The sequence below is a fragment of the Mustelus asterias genome, chromosome 16 (assembly GCF_964213995.1).
Source record: "Mustelus asterias chromosome 16, sMusAst1.hap1.1, whole genome shotgun sequence".
Taxonomy (NCBI): Eukaryota; Metazoa; Chordata; class Chondrichthyes; order Carcharhiniformes; family Triakidae; genus Mustelus; species Mustelus asterias.
This window is the reverse complement of record NC_135816.1, coordinates 62,679,702-62,696,896: the sequence shown is the minus strand read 5'-3', so window position 1 is coordinate 62,696,896 and position 17,195 is coordinate 62,679,702. Positions and strand designations below refer to the sequence as shown.

At 44.9% G+C, this 17,195-nt stretch overlaps 1 protein-coding gene across 2 annotated transcripts in view; it reads right to left on the bottom strand.

The window, feature by feature from the left end:
- The window catches only part of dbn1 (drebrin 1), a 197,441-nt gene that overhangs the window by 20,535 nt on the left and 159,711 nt on the right, over positions 1 to 17,195 (bottom strand). Inside the window, exons 8-10 of one of the 2 annotated variants that reach the window (XM_078231629.1) lie at positions 14,404 to 14,467; positions 6,723 to 6,806; positions 4,975 to 5,089 (exon numbers count right to left, since the gene is read on the bottom strand). In XM_078231629.1, the coding sequence (XP_078087755.1) occupies positions 4,975 to 5,089; positions 6,723 to 6,806; positions 14,404 to 14,467 (263 nt within the window). The remainder of the gene's footprint in view (positions 1 to 4,974; positions 5,090 to 6,722; positions 6,807 to 14,403; positions 14,468 to 17,195) is intronic. The other variant, XM_078231630.1, reaches the window with a different exon arrangement.

Below are 17,195 nucleotides of genomic sequence, written 5' to 3'. Positions count from 1 at the left end.
AAAAAAGAAGCAAAGTGTGATTCGCGCCAGTAGAGGGAGTGGACAGAGTCTATTTTCGCTAGAAAGCCGGTTGCTCACACTAAAGGGTGCTATCGCACATGCATAGATCTGACGTGTTCTGTGTAACAGAATAAAGAAAGATCTGTCACCCCACCACCCCCCAATTGCTGGCCTCCCCAGTTGATTGCACTCTCCACCCCCACTGGATATCGCCCCGACATGCCCATCCCCAGCCTATCGCTCCACCCCCCGCCTGGTTGATTGTCATCCTGGCCAATGATCCCCCCCCACCCCTGCCACCTGAACATCCCCCACCTCTCCCTGAACATCTTAGGACCTGCCCTCATCATGGGTCACCCCTCCCCTCCCCTTAGGTATCACCCCCATCATGGCCCTACCCCTCCTCTTAAGCCCTGCCCCCATCATGGCCCCCCCCTTTGGCATTGCCCAGTGCTCAGTGGGCAGTGCTAGACTGGCAGTGCTAGCATGCCCAGGGGACAATGCCAGGGTGCTAAGCTAGCACTGCCAGGCTCCCAGACTGGCACTGTCTAAGGGGCACTGCCTCCCCCCCTTCCCTGACTACCAGGGGGCCTCAATGGCCTCCAGTCCTACCAGTGAGGCCAGCATGACAGGTCCCTGTTGATGGGGACCATACGTGATCCTTGCCGGAGAGGATCTCCACCGGCGAGGCCGTTAAAGCAAGTAAGCCTAGGCAATAGCATCCTGGGATCATTATGAACATTTAAATATTAATTTAAACATTGAAATCAGCCTTGCATCTGGGAAGGGCATGAAGCTGATCAGGCTGGAAATCTCGGGCCGCTAAGATCATGAGAGGCAAGAAAAGGCGCGAATTCGGTTTTTCGCCTCTCGCGCAAACTTACCAGCTTTCCCCGCTGATCAACTGGAGTGACAAGTTGTTAAGATCGCCCCCTCGGTTATAAATATAGTCCAAGATCATTGTGGCCCATGTGCATTTACCTGCCACCTATAGATAACACACATAACTCATTCTAATTTTTTAATTAATTCATGGGATACGGGCATGACCGACAAGGCCAGCATTTATTGCCCATCTCTAACTGCCCTCAACAAGCTGGTGGTGAACTATCTTCTTGAACTGCTACAGTCCATGTAGGCCCACCCACAGTGATGGTAGGCAGGGTGCAAGTCCAAAGATGAGCAGGTTAGGTGGATTGGGCACACTAAGTTGTCCCTTAATGACCAAAGATGTGTAGCTTAGGGAGATTACATAGGGTTCGTGGAATAGGATGGGGCCAAGGGCCTGGGTGGATGCTCCATCGGACAATCAGTGCAGACTTGATGGGCCGAATAGCCTATTTCTGCACTGTAAGGATTCAGTAGCTCTATGGAATTCCAGAATTTTAGTCCAACAATAATGAACGACCGACAACATATTTCCAAGTCAGGATGATTTGTGACTTGGCATTCCCATGCGCCTATTGTCCTCCTTTTCATTGGTCATGGTTGTGGATCTGGGAGGTGCTGTAAAGGTAACTGGTGAGTAGCTTGTAGATGGCACACACTGTAGACACTGCATGCCAATGATGTAAGTAAATTAATGTTTAGGGCGGTGTTTGGGATGCCAATCAAGCAGGCTATTTTGCTCTGGATATTGTTGAGGTTTTTGACTATTGCAGGTCTCTATTCAACTAGGCAGGGGAGGGTATTCCACACACTCCTAACTTGTGTCTTGTAGATGATAGACAGGCTTGGGGGAGTAAGGAGCTGAATTACTCTTTGCAGAATTCTCAGCCTCTGTCGTCACAAGGTACATTTGGTCGATCTGTACAATGGTGATCCCCAAGATGTTGATGGTAGGGGGATTCAGTGATGGTAACGGCATTGAATGTCAAGAGGAGGTGGTTCAACTTTCTCTTGTTAGAGATGGTTATTGCCAGCACTTGTGTGGTGCAGATGTTTCTTACCACTTATCATCCCAAGCCTAAATATTGTCCAGGTCCTGCTACATCCAGGCACAGACAGTTTCAGTATCTGTGGGCTCGCAAATGGAAGTAAACTCTTTGAAATCAAAACGTCCACTTTTGACCTTGATGGAGGGAAGATCATTGATGAACATCTTTAGCTTCTGCAGTGATTGGCCTCCAAAATCCACAGCCATCTTCCTTTTTGTGACGTATGACCCCAGCTAGCAGCGAGATGTCCCCCTGAGTCCCATTGACTTCAGTTTCATACAGGCTTTTTGATGCCACACTTGGTTAAATGCTATCCTGATGTTAAGGGCAGTCACTTTCACCCCACCCCTGGAATTGGGATCTTTTGTTCATGTTTACACCAAATTGCATTGAGATTCAGAGCTGAGTGGTCCTGTTGGAACCCAAACTGGCATTAGTGAGCAGGTTATTACTGAGTAAGAGCTGAAATTGGTAATTTTGTCAGCAACACTTTCCATCACTTTGCTGATGATTCAGAGCAGACTGATGGAGCGGTAATTGACCAGATCAGGTTTTTCCTGCTTTTTTGTGGATTGAACATACCTGGGCAATTTGTCGGGTGATTACCAGCGTTGTAGCTGTACTGGATCAGTTTGGCTAGAAAATAAACTAGTTTTGGACAAGTCTTCGATACTAGAGCCAGGATATTGTCAAGGCCCACAGCCTTTACAGTGTCCAGCATGCTCACCATGTCTTGATATCATGTGGAGCGAATTGAATTGGTTGAAGACTGGCTTCTGGCTTCAGGAGGAGGAAGAGACAGATTATCCTCTGGGCACTTTCCACTGAAGATTGTGGCAAATGCTTCAGTTGTGTCTGCTGTTTTTGCTCGGCTCAGCCATAATTGAGGATGGAAGCGTTTGTGGAGCCTCCTCTTCTGGTTAGATGATTAACTGTTCACAACAGAATGCAGTAGGACTGCAGAACTCTCATTTAATCTGGCTGTTGGATTATTCTTCTTTAACTATTTGGCATGCATGCAGTCCTGTGTCATAACTTCATCAGGTTGGAAACATAATTTTAGATGCTGATTTTTTATGCCTGATGTTGCTCCTGGCATGCTTTCCCACTCTCTTCATTTAACCAGGGTTGATCCCTTGGTTTGAAGGTGATGGTAGAGTGAGAGATGTGCCTGACCTCAAGGTTTTAGACTGTGGGAGAATACAATTCTGCTGCCTCTGGTGGCCCACAGCACCTCGCAGATGCCCAGTTTTGTGCTGCTGGATATGGTTAGAATCTATCTTACTTAGTATGGTCCTTCTGTTGCATAATATGATGGAGGGTATCCTCAACATCAAGACCAGACTTTATCTCCACAAGGACTGTGCGGTGGCCACACCAACCAAAATTGATAGAACAGGTCAGATATGGAGAGTAGTACATTGTTGAAGGCAGTATGCAGGTCGTTAACAGAAAGAGAGTCTTACACCTCTGAGAGCAGCTTTGGGAAGACAAGTATCAGACTAAATTTTGCAAATACTACACTGGTAAGAGCAACATTGGGAAGGTTGCTGCTGGGTTGCACATTAAAAATCTGACATTGCCAATAGCAGCACTGGGGATTTTACAGAGCTGATGCTAGTGATAGGGAGGTTATAGGGAGCAGGAATATTTGCTGATTAACTATCCTCCAAGGTGTACTTTCATCTGCACTGCTTAAAAAGGTTTGACAGGGTCAACCAAATGAGCATCTTGAATGGCTTCAACTCAGCAGCATTTGCTTTAACTAACAAGCCTTAGGATTGTTATAACATCAACCCATTTTTGTTTAGTTGGAGAGATACGATCATTAAACAAAACTGTACATGTGATCCTTCCCCACATTCCCCCACCCACTGCCCCCAGTGAAGTACAAAGGGCAGATTTGAGCTTGGTTAGATTTAATGACATCATTAAGCATTTTGTACCCATTTATTTTCATGGTCCAAGCATCTTCTTCTCTCCAAATGTTTCCATTACTCTAGGTAATAATACAGAAATGTGACTTTGTTTAATGAAGAGATGAAACCCCAAGTATCTAAATATGTAGAGTAATGAGTAGAATAGATAGGATCTTCAGCAAGTGCTGAATGAGTTCTGTTTCTGCTCCAGTCCATATCTCTACAGCAAGAAGCTATTTATACAGTGGAGCCCTGTTCATTGGTAAATTCACTTTTAAATTAACTGGTCAATTGTACTGAAGAAATATCCTAATTTACAATTACATTTTGTGGAGAATGGCCCGAGGAACACTCAAAATGAAGACATTTTGTGCTCTTCAAATATTAGTAGGACTTCCCAAATATCATTTGACTTGTCTATTAATGACTCAAGTTCAACCAGTTGTTATCCAACATAACTAGGCACGGCTCAATTCACTTCAACCATGTCACCTGGCATAACTGAATACAACTTTACTCCATTCCTGTTTACTTTATTTGAGACAACTAAATGCTATTCTACCCAACTCTTCTGTCCTTCCTCATCTGATATGACAGGCTTTGTCCCATACATTTCCATCTGTTGTCACCCATTCCATCACCTACTATTCTGTCCAGCAAGATTCATATTACTTTACATAATTCCAGCCCAATTCATTCAACATGATTGATCATTAATTCCATTCCATGCATTGATAATTTCATATACTCCCCCATCAATTTAACTGATTGAACTGATCGGATGTTGCTCCCTGGCTCCCACAGAATATGTATCATCTGGTTCAGGTACCATATGAAAAACCTTAGTTACATGAGGATTAATGGTTTACTAGCAGCATTTAGCTTTACATTAGGCTGCTTGGCTCACATCCTGCAGTTCATGACCTGATCATGATCATTCCATCAAGCCTCTAAACAGGCTGTAACATTTTACCCTCTGACATGGATTTGATGACAAAAGAGAGCAGGACCATTAACTCTGCCATTTTGATGGAAGGAATTTTCATGGAGAATGAGAGGCCTAAGGGGAAATAAGGGGTTGGAGGTGTTGAAATGGGAATTAACATGGACTTTCCTACCTGGTCTTTGGCCTGAAAAATGTGCAGTCTCAAAACTTGTTGTCATGGCTCGTTCCCGCTGCTTAAAGAATTCCCGAGGATTTCCATCCCGCAGTGCAATAAGAGCCGCAGCTTCCTGTTGATAGAAGGATATGTGAGAAAAACAGGCCATGTCAAACTGAAGAGGTTTGATATCTTTACAACTGTTTCAGCATGTTATAAACATGGTCGCAAAGTTAGATTTAATTTTTGCTTTAGTTAAGCACCTTTCCTAATTTTGTTCATAATTTCACTGAACAGCATCCCTTCCGAAGACTTCTCTGTCAGGTTCTCTAAATGTCAAATCTGACCAGCTGAACCAAATGTTCTGCAGCATGTTTTGAGGTAATGGTGCCATAATCCTTGTACATATGGCGAAGGGGTGGGCTGAAATTCCTTGTGACATAAACAGCAGAATGCTTGTTTCTTCCCATTCTCAATGATCCAAATTGGAATGTATTGCTTTGAAGTAATTTCATTACTCAACCATTAATATGGAGGAAAAGAGCAGTAATTATATTACATTTAATCATAGATTGATCATAGAATCCGTACAGTGCGGAAGGAGGCCCATCAAGTCTGCACTGACCACAATCCCACCCAGGCCCTATTCCCGTAACCCCACATATTTATCCTGTGAATCCCCTGACACTAGGGTCAATTTAGCATGGCCAATCAACCTAACCCGCATATCTTTGGACTGTGGGAGGGAACCGGAGCACCCGGAGGAAACCCACGCAGACACGGGGAGAACATGCAAACTCCACACAGACAGTGACCCGAGGCCGAAACTGAACCCGGCTCCCTGGCGCTGTGAGGCAGCAGTGCTAGCCACTATGCCACTGTGCCACCCCTGTGCTCTTGACTTCTTGTTCTTTAAATGTACTATAAATGTTTCCTATACCTTTTGCAATTCAGCTTCAAATACCTAGAATGCTCAGTAACACTAAACACAAAAAAAACACTGACATATGGCTGGATTTAAAGGGGTGCCATAGGCCCCAACTGCACCTCCCTGGCTAAAATCTCAGGGTGGGGGAACCTGTCCACGATCCTGATGGCTGGCCTTAGCCATTTGATACAGCGTGCAGTGTTAAATAGTTGGAGGCAGGACATCTGCCCCACTCAGGAGGAAGACAGGCCTTAGAAAACTACAGCCAATTGGATAGCTGACTGTAATGGAGGGGATGTAATTATGCTGCGGTATATTTCCACAGCACACTAGAGCCATGCAACCTGAGACAAAGAACTAAAGGTCCCAGAATTCAGAGTTTGCCAAGGCTGAAGCAGGGAAATGTTCATCGAAAAACGAGTTTGGCCCCATTTCTGCTAATATATAGTCTTAGCCTGCTCCATGCAGTTATACAGCAAAGGCAACTGGATTGGAACTGACAGGATTTTGGATGATGAAGATCATCCATCCAATCCTGTCTCTTCCAGGGATATCACCACAGAAACAATGTGCACACAAAAAGCGCTCACTTCACTAATTTGTACTGGGGTGAATTCAAGGTTGGACACAAGACAAAACTCGATCCAATGCCAAACTTTGCCCCATCTGCCTGAATGACACTGCAGAAGTTTCCACCAGATCTGTGAATTTCTGTAAAATCTTTCAGTAATGTTATCTGTCACTATATGGAGTTACAGCTCAGGATTGCAATCATTTCAGAAGAAAATGCTTCTGTCTGTCCCCTATCAGCACACTTTGATTTTTATTAAAGGCTTACTGCTGCTTTCTCAGCAGAATCGCTGATCTTGGACCCTTTGTTCTCTTCATCCTCGTTCTCCTCCATTCCCTCTTTCTGCACTTCCTATTTCAAAATGAACATGGTTAGAATTAAGCGCATTTTTTAATGATTCAGCACAGGCTCACACTGAGTTTATCAATTGCCATTTTGAATCTGAATGGACAGAGACAGATGAAGCAAGGCTTAATTACCACAACAATGGAGTACATAACAAAATATGCTAAAAAATAAACAAATTTGAACATTTTGTTCAAATCTATTAAATTAAACAAATGATGTAAGGTGCAAAATGTAAAGGATCTGGTAGATCAGGTGAGAACAGCAGGAGATCTGAGAGCAGAACAAGATTAAAGGAGCAGCTGAGGATGTGGGGTGAGGGAGAAAGCATTGCAAGAACAAATCTACAAAATTAAAGAATGACCTAATGGGATATCAGTAAGGTGACTGGTTGTTTGGTGAGCCCTGGAGATAAGCAGCATGTATCTGAAGGAGTCCAGGGCAGAGCAGAGTAAGTGCGAGCATCAGGGAGAGATTCTTTTTTAAAACATATCTGGGATATGGGGGTTGTTGGCTAGGCCTGCATTTATTGCCCATCCCTAATTGACACAAATGCCAAGCAATGACCAATCAGAGACAATCTAACCACCACATCTTGACATTCAATGGTGTTACCATCATTGAATTCCACCCCCCCCCCACCCCCCCGGCCTTGATCAGAAACTCAACTGGACTTACTACATAAACACAATTGCTACAAGAGCAGTTTAGGGGGTTGGAATACTGTGGTGAGTAACTCACCTCCTGACTCTCCAAAACCTTGTCCACTATCTACAAGGCACAAGTCAGGAGTGTGATGGAATACTCCCCACTTACCTGGATGGGTGCAGCTCCAACAACACTCGAGAAGCTTGACACCATCCAGAACATCCAGGATCGTAATCGTTTCAGAAGAAAATGCTTCTGTCTATCCCCTAGCAGCACACTTTGATCTTTATTAAAGGCTTACTGCTGCTTTCTCAGCAGAATCGCAGAAGAAAAGTAGGCCGCTTGATTGGCACCACATCCACAAAAATCCACTCCCTCCACTACCGACGCTCAGTAGCAGCAGTGTGTACTATCTACAAGATGCAGCAATCAACCAAAGATCCTTAGACAGCACCTTCCAAACCCATGACCATTTCTGTCTAAAAGGACAAGGGCAGTAGAGACATGGGAACACCAGCACCTGCAAGTTCCCTTCCAAGCCACTCACCATCCTGAATTGGAAATATATTGCCGTTCCTTCACAGTCGCTGGGTCAAAATCCTAGAATTCCCTCCCTAACAGCATTGTGGGTCAACTCACAGCATGTGGACTGCAGCTTTTCTAGAAGGCAGCTCACCACCATCTTCTCAGGGGCAACTAGGCTTGGGCAATAAATACTGGCCAGCCAGCGATGACCATGTCCCATGAATGAATAAAAAAGTGCAATTGATAATGCAGAATATGGTGTCAAAGCGCTAATGGAGACCAAACAAAGGGCAGGTCAGAGTACAAAATATTCCTGGATATAAAGGCTTGGATTTTCAACCTCGAGGTAGGTAGTGGGAGTTGGGCAAGTTCCTGGTTAAATCTGCTTGGGAGAAAGTGCCCGCAAGGGTGGGCTCATTATTGCTGGGGAGTGTGGGCTGCAGTCTGGCCAGCCAACCAAGTAAGAGGCTGCCGGGTGAAGAGGCGGTCTCTCGGTGCAGTGGGACTGCCCTGGTCAAAATAAAAACACAAAAGCCCTTCAGTCCTCACCCTTCACACATCCTCACCCTCCAAACAATCCCATGCCCCCTCTATGCCCCATGCACTCCCAAGGTCCCTCATGCCCCCTATACCAAGCTCTACCTTTTCATCCACCCACTATAGCCCCTCATGAATCCTATTCCAAGCTGTAGCAATTGCATGCCCAGTGACCCACTATACATTCTCTAGAACCAATGAACCCTATAGTGACATGAAGGGCCATAAGGCACCACAGGATGTGGGTGAAAGGATAGAGCTGGCATAGGAATATGGGGGTTGGGCAAAAGGGCAGTGTTTGGTATGGGGAACAAAAGGAAGACTCTTTGAAAGATGCCCTCATGCAGATTAGGGTTCACAACTCCTTTGAGAGGCCATGAACCACAATTCATTAAGAACCTGGCCCAACTGCATGAAAATTGCAGAGGGGAGGGACCTTCCTAACCTTACAATGAGCTGGCCAGGTCGGGAATGCTGGATGTGGGCTTTTGACAATAACAATCCTGCAAACCTAGAAGGCACTCCTGAAAATGAGACACACTGGGAATGGAATCAGGATTGGGAACTGCCCATCATTGGGTTCCTAAGTCATCTCACCTTGGAGAAAATCCAGGCCGAGGTATTCAGAATGAGAGGGATGGACAGAAAGGAGGGTGGGTGGTATAAAAGTTGGGGTCTGATGTTGCAGATGTATAGAACGTTGGTTCGGCCGCATTTGGAATACTGCGTCCAGTTCTGGTCGCCACACTACCAGAAGGACGTGGAGTCTTTGGAGAGAGTACAGAGGAGGTTTACCAGGATGTTGCCTGGTATGGAGGGGCTTGGTTATGAGGAGAGATTGGGGAAACTGGGGTTGTTCTCCTTGGAAAGACGGAGGATGAGGGGAGACTTAATAGAGGTGTATAAAATTATAAAAGGCATGGATAGGGTGAACGGTGGGAAGCTTTTCCCCGGGTCGGTGGTGACGTTCACGAGGGGTCATAGGTTCAAGGTGAAGGGGGGGAGGTTTAACACAGATATCAGAAGGACATATTTCACACAGAGGGTCGTGGGGGCCTGGAATGTGTTGCTGGGCAAGGTGGTGGAGGCGGACACACTGGGAACGTTTAAGACTTATCTAGACAGCTATATGAACGGAGTGGGAATGGAGGGATACAAAAGAGTGGTCTAGTTTGGACCAGGGAGCGGCGCGGGCTAATTGTTCCTTGTTTCTCGTTTCATGGCTTCATTCTATGATCATCTTGCTGGTGCCAGTACAGAGCGAGACTGCGGATAGTTGGGAACCTGTCTCGGGGGCAGGGAATTCATATGGTGTTCGTGGAAGTGGAAATGACTAGGGTTGGGAAGCATTTTCCGATCAGGGCCATTGTGATCTCCTGGACTCGTTTCGATCGCCTCAGGGGGTCGGAGAGGAATTTCCCAGATTTTTTTTTTCCCCATATTGGCCCTGGGGTTTTTCACTCTGGGTTTTCGCCTCTCCCTGGAGATCACATGGTCTGGAATGAGGGGGTGGGGGTGAATTAATAGGTTGTAATGAACAAAGCATCGTAGCTGTGAGGGACAGCTCGGTGGATAGGATATTGGTATGTAGATAGGCTGGAAAATTGGGCGGGGATCCTGGATTCAGGATTCAATCCTGGACCGGGGAGCGGCGCGGGCTTGGGGGGCCGAAGGGCCTGTTCCTGTGCTGTATTGTTCTTTGTTCTTTGGTAATATTGATCAAGGACAGAATCAATTTGATTAGGCTTAAGGAACAATAAATACACTTTTACACTTCTGGGTACATTCTATAGGCCACAAGTTCATGGCTATAGATATAGAAGGGCAAATTTGCAGGGAAATTATAGAGGGTTGCAAAAACTATAGAGTTCCTGGGATGGAACATTTAAGTTATGAAGAGGTTGGGCAGGCTTTTCGTGGGAGCGGAGAAGGATGAGGGGCGACTTATTGAAACTTACAGGATACTGCGAGGCCTGGATAGAGTGGATGTGGAGAGGATGTTTCCACTAGTAGGAAAAACTAGAACCTGAGGGCACAACCTCAGTCTAAAGGGACAATCCTTTAAAACAGAGATGAGGAGGAATTTCTTCAGCCAGAGAGTGGTGAATCTATGGAACTCTTTGCTGCAGAAGACTGTGGAGGCCAGGTCATTGAGTGTCTTTAAGACAAGATAGATAAGTTCTAAATTAATAAGGGGGTTATGGGGAAAAGGCAGGAGAACGGGGATGAGAAAAGTTTCAGCCATGATTGAATGGCAGAGCAGACTCGATGGGTCAAGTGGCCTAATTCTGCTCCTATGTCTTATGATCGAGGTGTACAAGATTATGAGGAACATGGACGGAGTAGATAAGGAGCAGCTGTTCCCCTTAGTTGAAGGGTCAGTCACAAGGGGACATAGGTTCAAGGTAAGGGGAAGGAGGCTTGGGGGGGGGGGGGAATGCGGGGGGGCGGGGGGGGTTGGTGTGAGGAACAACTTTTTCACCCATAGGGTGGTGACTGTCTGGAATGCACTGTCACTGGGAAGGTGGGTGGGTTGCCTCACATCTTTTATAAAGTGCCTAAATGAGCATATGGCATGTCATAACATTCAAGGCTATGGGCCAAGTGCCCATAGATGGGATTAGGTGGGAATTCAGGTGTTTCTCGTGTTTCAGTGCAGACTCGATGTGCTGCAGGGCCTCTTCTGCACTGTATAATTCTATGATGATAATGGGCAATTTTAATTGTCCTAATATAAACTGGGATAACCGTGTAATTGTTTAAGCAGCATAAAAATGTGCGGGTTAGGTTGATTGACCATGCTAAAATTGCCCCTTAGTGTCCTGAGATGCGTAGGTTAGAGGGATTAGCGGGTAAATGTGTAGGGATATGGGGATAGGGCCTGGAATGGGATTGTGGTTGGTGCAGACTCGATGGGCAGAATGGCCTCTTTCTATGATTTCTATGATTCTATGAAAAAGCAAGGAAGTTATTATGAACCTTCATAAGACATCAGGACTAATGAACCAGATGTGTTTTTAATAACCATCAATGATAGTTGTCATGGTCACCATTGCGGAGACTAGCTTTATGGTCAATATTTATTAATTGGTTTATTAAATTCCATCATCTGGAGTATTGTGTCAAATTCTGAGCACCACAATGTAAAGGCTTTAGCGAGGGTGCAGAAAATATATATATATTTATTATTCATTGGATGCGGACATGACTTGCTGGGCCAACATTTATTGCCCATCCCTAACTGCCCTTGAATTGAGTAGCTTGCTATGCCATTCAGAGTTAACTACACTTTGGGTCTGGGTTCACATGTAGGATGGCAGATTTCCTTCCCCAAAGGGATATCAGTGAACCCGATGGGCTTTTACAATAATCGACAATGGTTTCAAGGTCATCATTTGACCTATAATTCCAAATTTTATTGCATTTGAATTTCACCATCTGCAGGGCTTAGATTTGAACCTGAGTTCCCAGAGAATTTACCATGGGTCTCTGAATTATTAGTGATAACACCTCTGCCTCACCTGATGGTAGAGGAGGGGCATATCAAGACAACAAATCATATAATCACTGAATGGTTACAGCACAGAAAGAAGCCAGTTGGCCTGTTCATTAATAACCTTTAGGGAAGGAAATCTGCCATCCTTTACCTGGTCTAACCTCGCCTACATATGACTCCAGAAATGTGATCGTCTCCCACTGCTTTCTGAAATTGCCTAGCAAGCCACTCAGTTCTAGGGATGGGCAAAAAGTGTTGGCCTTGACAGCAACACCCACATCCCATGAAAAGAACAAATAAATATTGAATTTTATACTGCACAACAGTACTAAATGCTTTTGCATATTGAAAAGATTTTGCATACTGAAAACTAAATGAAATGCAAAGAAGAAACAAGGTGGAACATTTGTTATAGAAAGAAGTGTAAAGCATTTTTCTTTCATGCGTACTCGCTCTGTATAACTTTGTCCCTGAATTTTCTTTAGACCAACTCACAATTGTTCTAAAGTTTATTTCTTAAAACGATTAAAACAATTATGTACAGAAAAAACAGTAGTTACTCTGTACGGCTTGGATGTTAAAAGTCGTACACAGTAAGAGTTTTAACAACACCAGGTTAAAGTCCAACAGGTTTATTTGGTAGCAAATGCCATTAGCTTTCGGAGCGCTGCTCCTTCATCAGATGGAGTGGAAATGTGCTCTCAAACAGGGCACAGAGACACAAAAATCAAGTTACAGAATACTGATTAGAATGCAAATCTCTACAGCCAGCCAGATCTTAAAGATACAGACAATGTGGGTGGAGGGAGCATTAAGCACAGGTTAAAGAGATGTGTATTGTCTCCAGGCAGGACAGCCTGCAAGTCCAGGAGGCAAGCTGTGGGGGTTACTGATAATGTGACATAAATCCAACATCCCGGTTTCGGCCGTCCTCATGTGTGCGGAACTTGGCTATCAGTTTCTGCTCAGCGACTCTGCGCTGTCGTGTGTCGTGAAGGCCGCCTTGGAGAACGCTTACCTGAAGATCCAAGGCTGAATGCCCGTGACTGCTGAAGTGCTCCCCCACAGGAAGAGAACAGTCTTGCCTGGTGATTGTCGAGCGGTGTTCATTCATCCGTTGTCGTAGCGTCTGCATGGCTTCCCCAATGTACCATGCCTCGGGACATCTTTCCTGCAGCGTATCAGGTAGACAACGTTGGCCGAGTTGCAAGAGTAGGTACTGTGTACCTGGTAGATGGTGTTCTCACGTGAGATGATGGCATCCGTGTCGATGATCCGGCACGTCTTGCAGAGGTTGCTGTGGCAGGGTTGTGTGGTGTCATGGTCACTGTTCTCCTGAAGGCTGGGTAGTTTGCGGCTACCGGGTACACGGTACCTACTCTTGCAACTCGGCCAACGTTGTCTACCTGATACGCTGCAGGAAAGGATGTCCCGAGGCATGGTACATTGGGAAAACCATGCAGACGCTACAACAACGGATGAATGAACACCGCTCGACAATCACCAGGCAAGACTGTTCTCTTCCTGTGGGGGAGCACTTCAGCAGTCACGGGCATTCAGCCTCTGATCTTCAGGGAAGCGTTCTCCAAGGCGGCCTTCACGACACACGACAGCGCAGAGTCGCTGAGCAGAAACTGATAGCCAAGTTCCGCACACATGAGGACGGCCTAAACCGGGATGTTGGATTTATGTCACATTATCAGTAACCCCCACAGCTTGCCTCCTGGACTTGCAGGCTATCCTGTCTGGAGACAATACACATCTCTTTAACCTGTGCTTAATGCTCCCTCCACCCACATAAGATCTGGCTGGTTGTAGGGATTCGCATTCTAATCAGTATTCTGTAACTTGATTTTTGTGTCTCTGTGCCCTGTTTGAGAGCACATTTCCACTCCATCTGACGAAGGAGCAGCGCTCCGAAAGCTAATGGTATTTGCTACCAAATAAATCTGTTGGACTTTAACCTGGTGTTGTTAAAACTCTTACTGTGTTCACCCCAGTCCAACGCCGGCATCTCCACATCATGTTAAAAGTTGGCCAGATCTGGGATGTCTCTGATGTATAGAAGATATTTACTAATCCCCATAACAGGGGCCACCAGTCTGATTAATGGGCCTCTAGAATGAGTTTAGGCTGGTAAGTGACATACATTCTCACTGCAAAATCGTGCTCAAACTCTACAGTAGCAGAAATATATGGGGCAGTGGTGGGCACTGGGTTTTTTATGCCTGGGGGTAAATGCCAGTCAGTCAGCATAGGGCTGTACTTACTCGGAGATCTTGGTTAACTGGTTAATTCCCCTATTTCTTTTCTGCTTCAAGGGGAGGCACAATGACATGCCACACAGCCACTCAGTTCCTTAGGATATCTAGAATGAGAAGTAGAAGCCTCACTGACCTTATTGTTGTTTGGCTTTGCTGCAATTTCGATTTCATCAACTTCCAGAGTTTGCAATTTCTTCCTAAAATTAAAGAAAAGCACACACATGAGAAGTAAAAGTAAAAGACAACGCCAGTGGTAAGATCAGGAAAAGAGATGACAGCATGAAATTGAGCTTCTTCCCACCCCCATCACAGATACAAACCCCCTCCACACTAATGTTTTATTCTGAAACTCAGCTCAGATTGTTGATGTGCTCATGGCTGACAATTCCGCTTTCAATCCATTATAAATAATGAAAGCCCCGAAAAACAGAGTCCTCAAAACTATAAAAGAAACCAACCCACATTCGGTGGATTAACACTACAGATTCCAGGAAAATTGGGCAAGTATAGCAAAAACCCATCATTACCTACTAATCACTAACATGTGAATTAGAGATCAGCAAATAGCATATTATTCTTGAAGGAGCTAGGAAAACAATAGAAGACAGACCCTGCATAGGTTTTGTTCTAGCATGCAACGGCAGAATTCTCCAAATACAGCTAATGTACCAGTCCTATTTTATTATATTACTACTGTATTCTAAAGAGATATAAAAATAGATTGCAGCTCCAACAATATTTATAGGAGAACTAGATTATTTATTTTACCTGTCACAAGCAAAGTAGTTTTCCATATGAATAGATAAACAGTTTTCAAAGGACCTGAGATGATTTGCAAAAGTATCAATAGGGAAATTATAACATCAATTTTACATAATGCGTGGTTAAAATTTGGAACGCACTGCCTGAGAGGGGGATGGATACAGATTCAGTAATAGTCTACAAAAGGGAATTGGATAAATACTTGAAGGGGAAAACATTGCTAGTGTGGAGAAAGGGCCAGGGAGTGGGATCAATCAGATTGCTCTTCAAAGCAGCCAGCACAGACCCCATACGCCAAATGGTCACCTGCTGTACAGTACAATTTTATGATTTAGCATTTGTCGTTGCGTAAGCTAATTTGAATGCAAACTGGAAATGTCATCCAACCAGAGCAATTTTACCACAATTTTCCAGAGCAGCAAGTAACGCTGCCAGTGTGGTGAGTGGCCAGTTTCAGACCAAAATGGCGAGTGGCTGGTTTCTCACCAGTATGTTAATTTCTGAAAAGTTCAATAGAATCATAGACCACCACCTTTATTCCCCAGAAACAGGTCCAGCACAGCTCCTTCCCTTGGACCCTCTACATATTGATCTAAAAAGTTCTCCTGTATACATTTCAAGAAACCTACTCCATCCAAGCCTTTAACACTATGTATATCCCAGTTAATGTTGGGGAAGTTGAAATCACCTAATATAATAACTCTATTGTTATTGTTTTCACACAGCGCCACAAATTGAGCACATATTTGCTCCTCAATATCCCTCTGACTATCTGGAGGTCTATAATAAACACCCAACTATATGGCCGCCCCTTTCTTATTCCTAAACTCTATCCACAAAGCTTCATTTGATGCACCCTCCAAGATATCACCTCTCCTAACTGCAGTAACTGACTCCTTAACTAATAATGCAATGCCTCCTCCTCTTTTACTTCCTTCTCTGTCTCGTCTGAAGATTCTATATCCTGGAATGTTGAGTTGCCAATTGTGTTCTTCCTTCACCCATGTCTCTGTGATGGCTACGATATCACACTTCCACGTGTCAATCATCACCCTCAACTAATCCATTTTACTTGCAATACTCCTGGCATTAAAGTAGAGGCCATCCAGCCTGGCCTTACACCCTTGAAACTTAATACAGCTGCACTCCCTCTGACTTGTTTGTTTTACTGTATGATTCTTGTGCCCTTATTCTACTGTGTCCCCTCCCCTGCCAAATTAGTTTAAACTCCTCCTAACAGCAAAATGTCCCGCAAGAATGTTAGTCCCGCTCTGGTTCAGATGTAGACCTTCCCGCTTTCCAGGAATCTAAAATCCGGGAATCTAAAATCCTCCCTCCTGCACTAACTCTGAAGCCATGCATTCATCTGCACTGTCCTCCTACTTCTGTGTTTGCTAGCACGTGGCACTGAGAGTAATCCAGAGATTACAACACGAGCAGTCTTACCTTTTAGTTTACTGCCCAACTCCCTGAATTCTTGATGTAAGGCCTCATCCCTCTTTCTATCCATGTCACTGGTACCAACATGTACCATGACCTCTGCCTTATCACCCTCCCCCAACAGATGCCCTGCATTCGTTCAGTGACACCCTGGACCCTCGCACCAGGGAGGCAACATATGATCCTGGAGTCACATTGATGGCCACAGTAGCCCCTATCTGTACCTCTGACTATAGAATCCCCTATTACCTCTCTCCCCACCCCTCCTCCCCCTCCTGTACAGACAAGCTGCTTGTGGTGCCAGAAACTTGGCTCTGTCTGCACTCCCTGGAGGAACCAGTGCCCTTATCTGCCTCTTGAAAAGAACTTGAAGATGTAGTAGAGGGATCCATAGATAGATTGAAATGGGGATGGATTGCTGGATCAATGGAGTAGAATACCATGGAGAAAGGCCTTGAACAATGTCCTCCATGGTAAGCACTAAAAAGATGCAAGGACATCTTTGATTTGATTATGTATCCTGTATTAGTATACAGTGAAAAGTATTGTTTCTTGAGTGCTATGCAGACAAAGCATATCGTACATAGAGAAGGAAAGGAGAGAGTGGAGAATGGAGTGTTACAGTCATAGCTAGGGTGTAGAGAACGATCAACTTAATATGAGGTAGGTCCATTCAAAAGTCTGATGGCAGCAGGGAAGAAACTGTTCTTGAGTCGGTTGCTA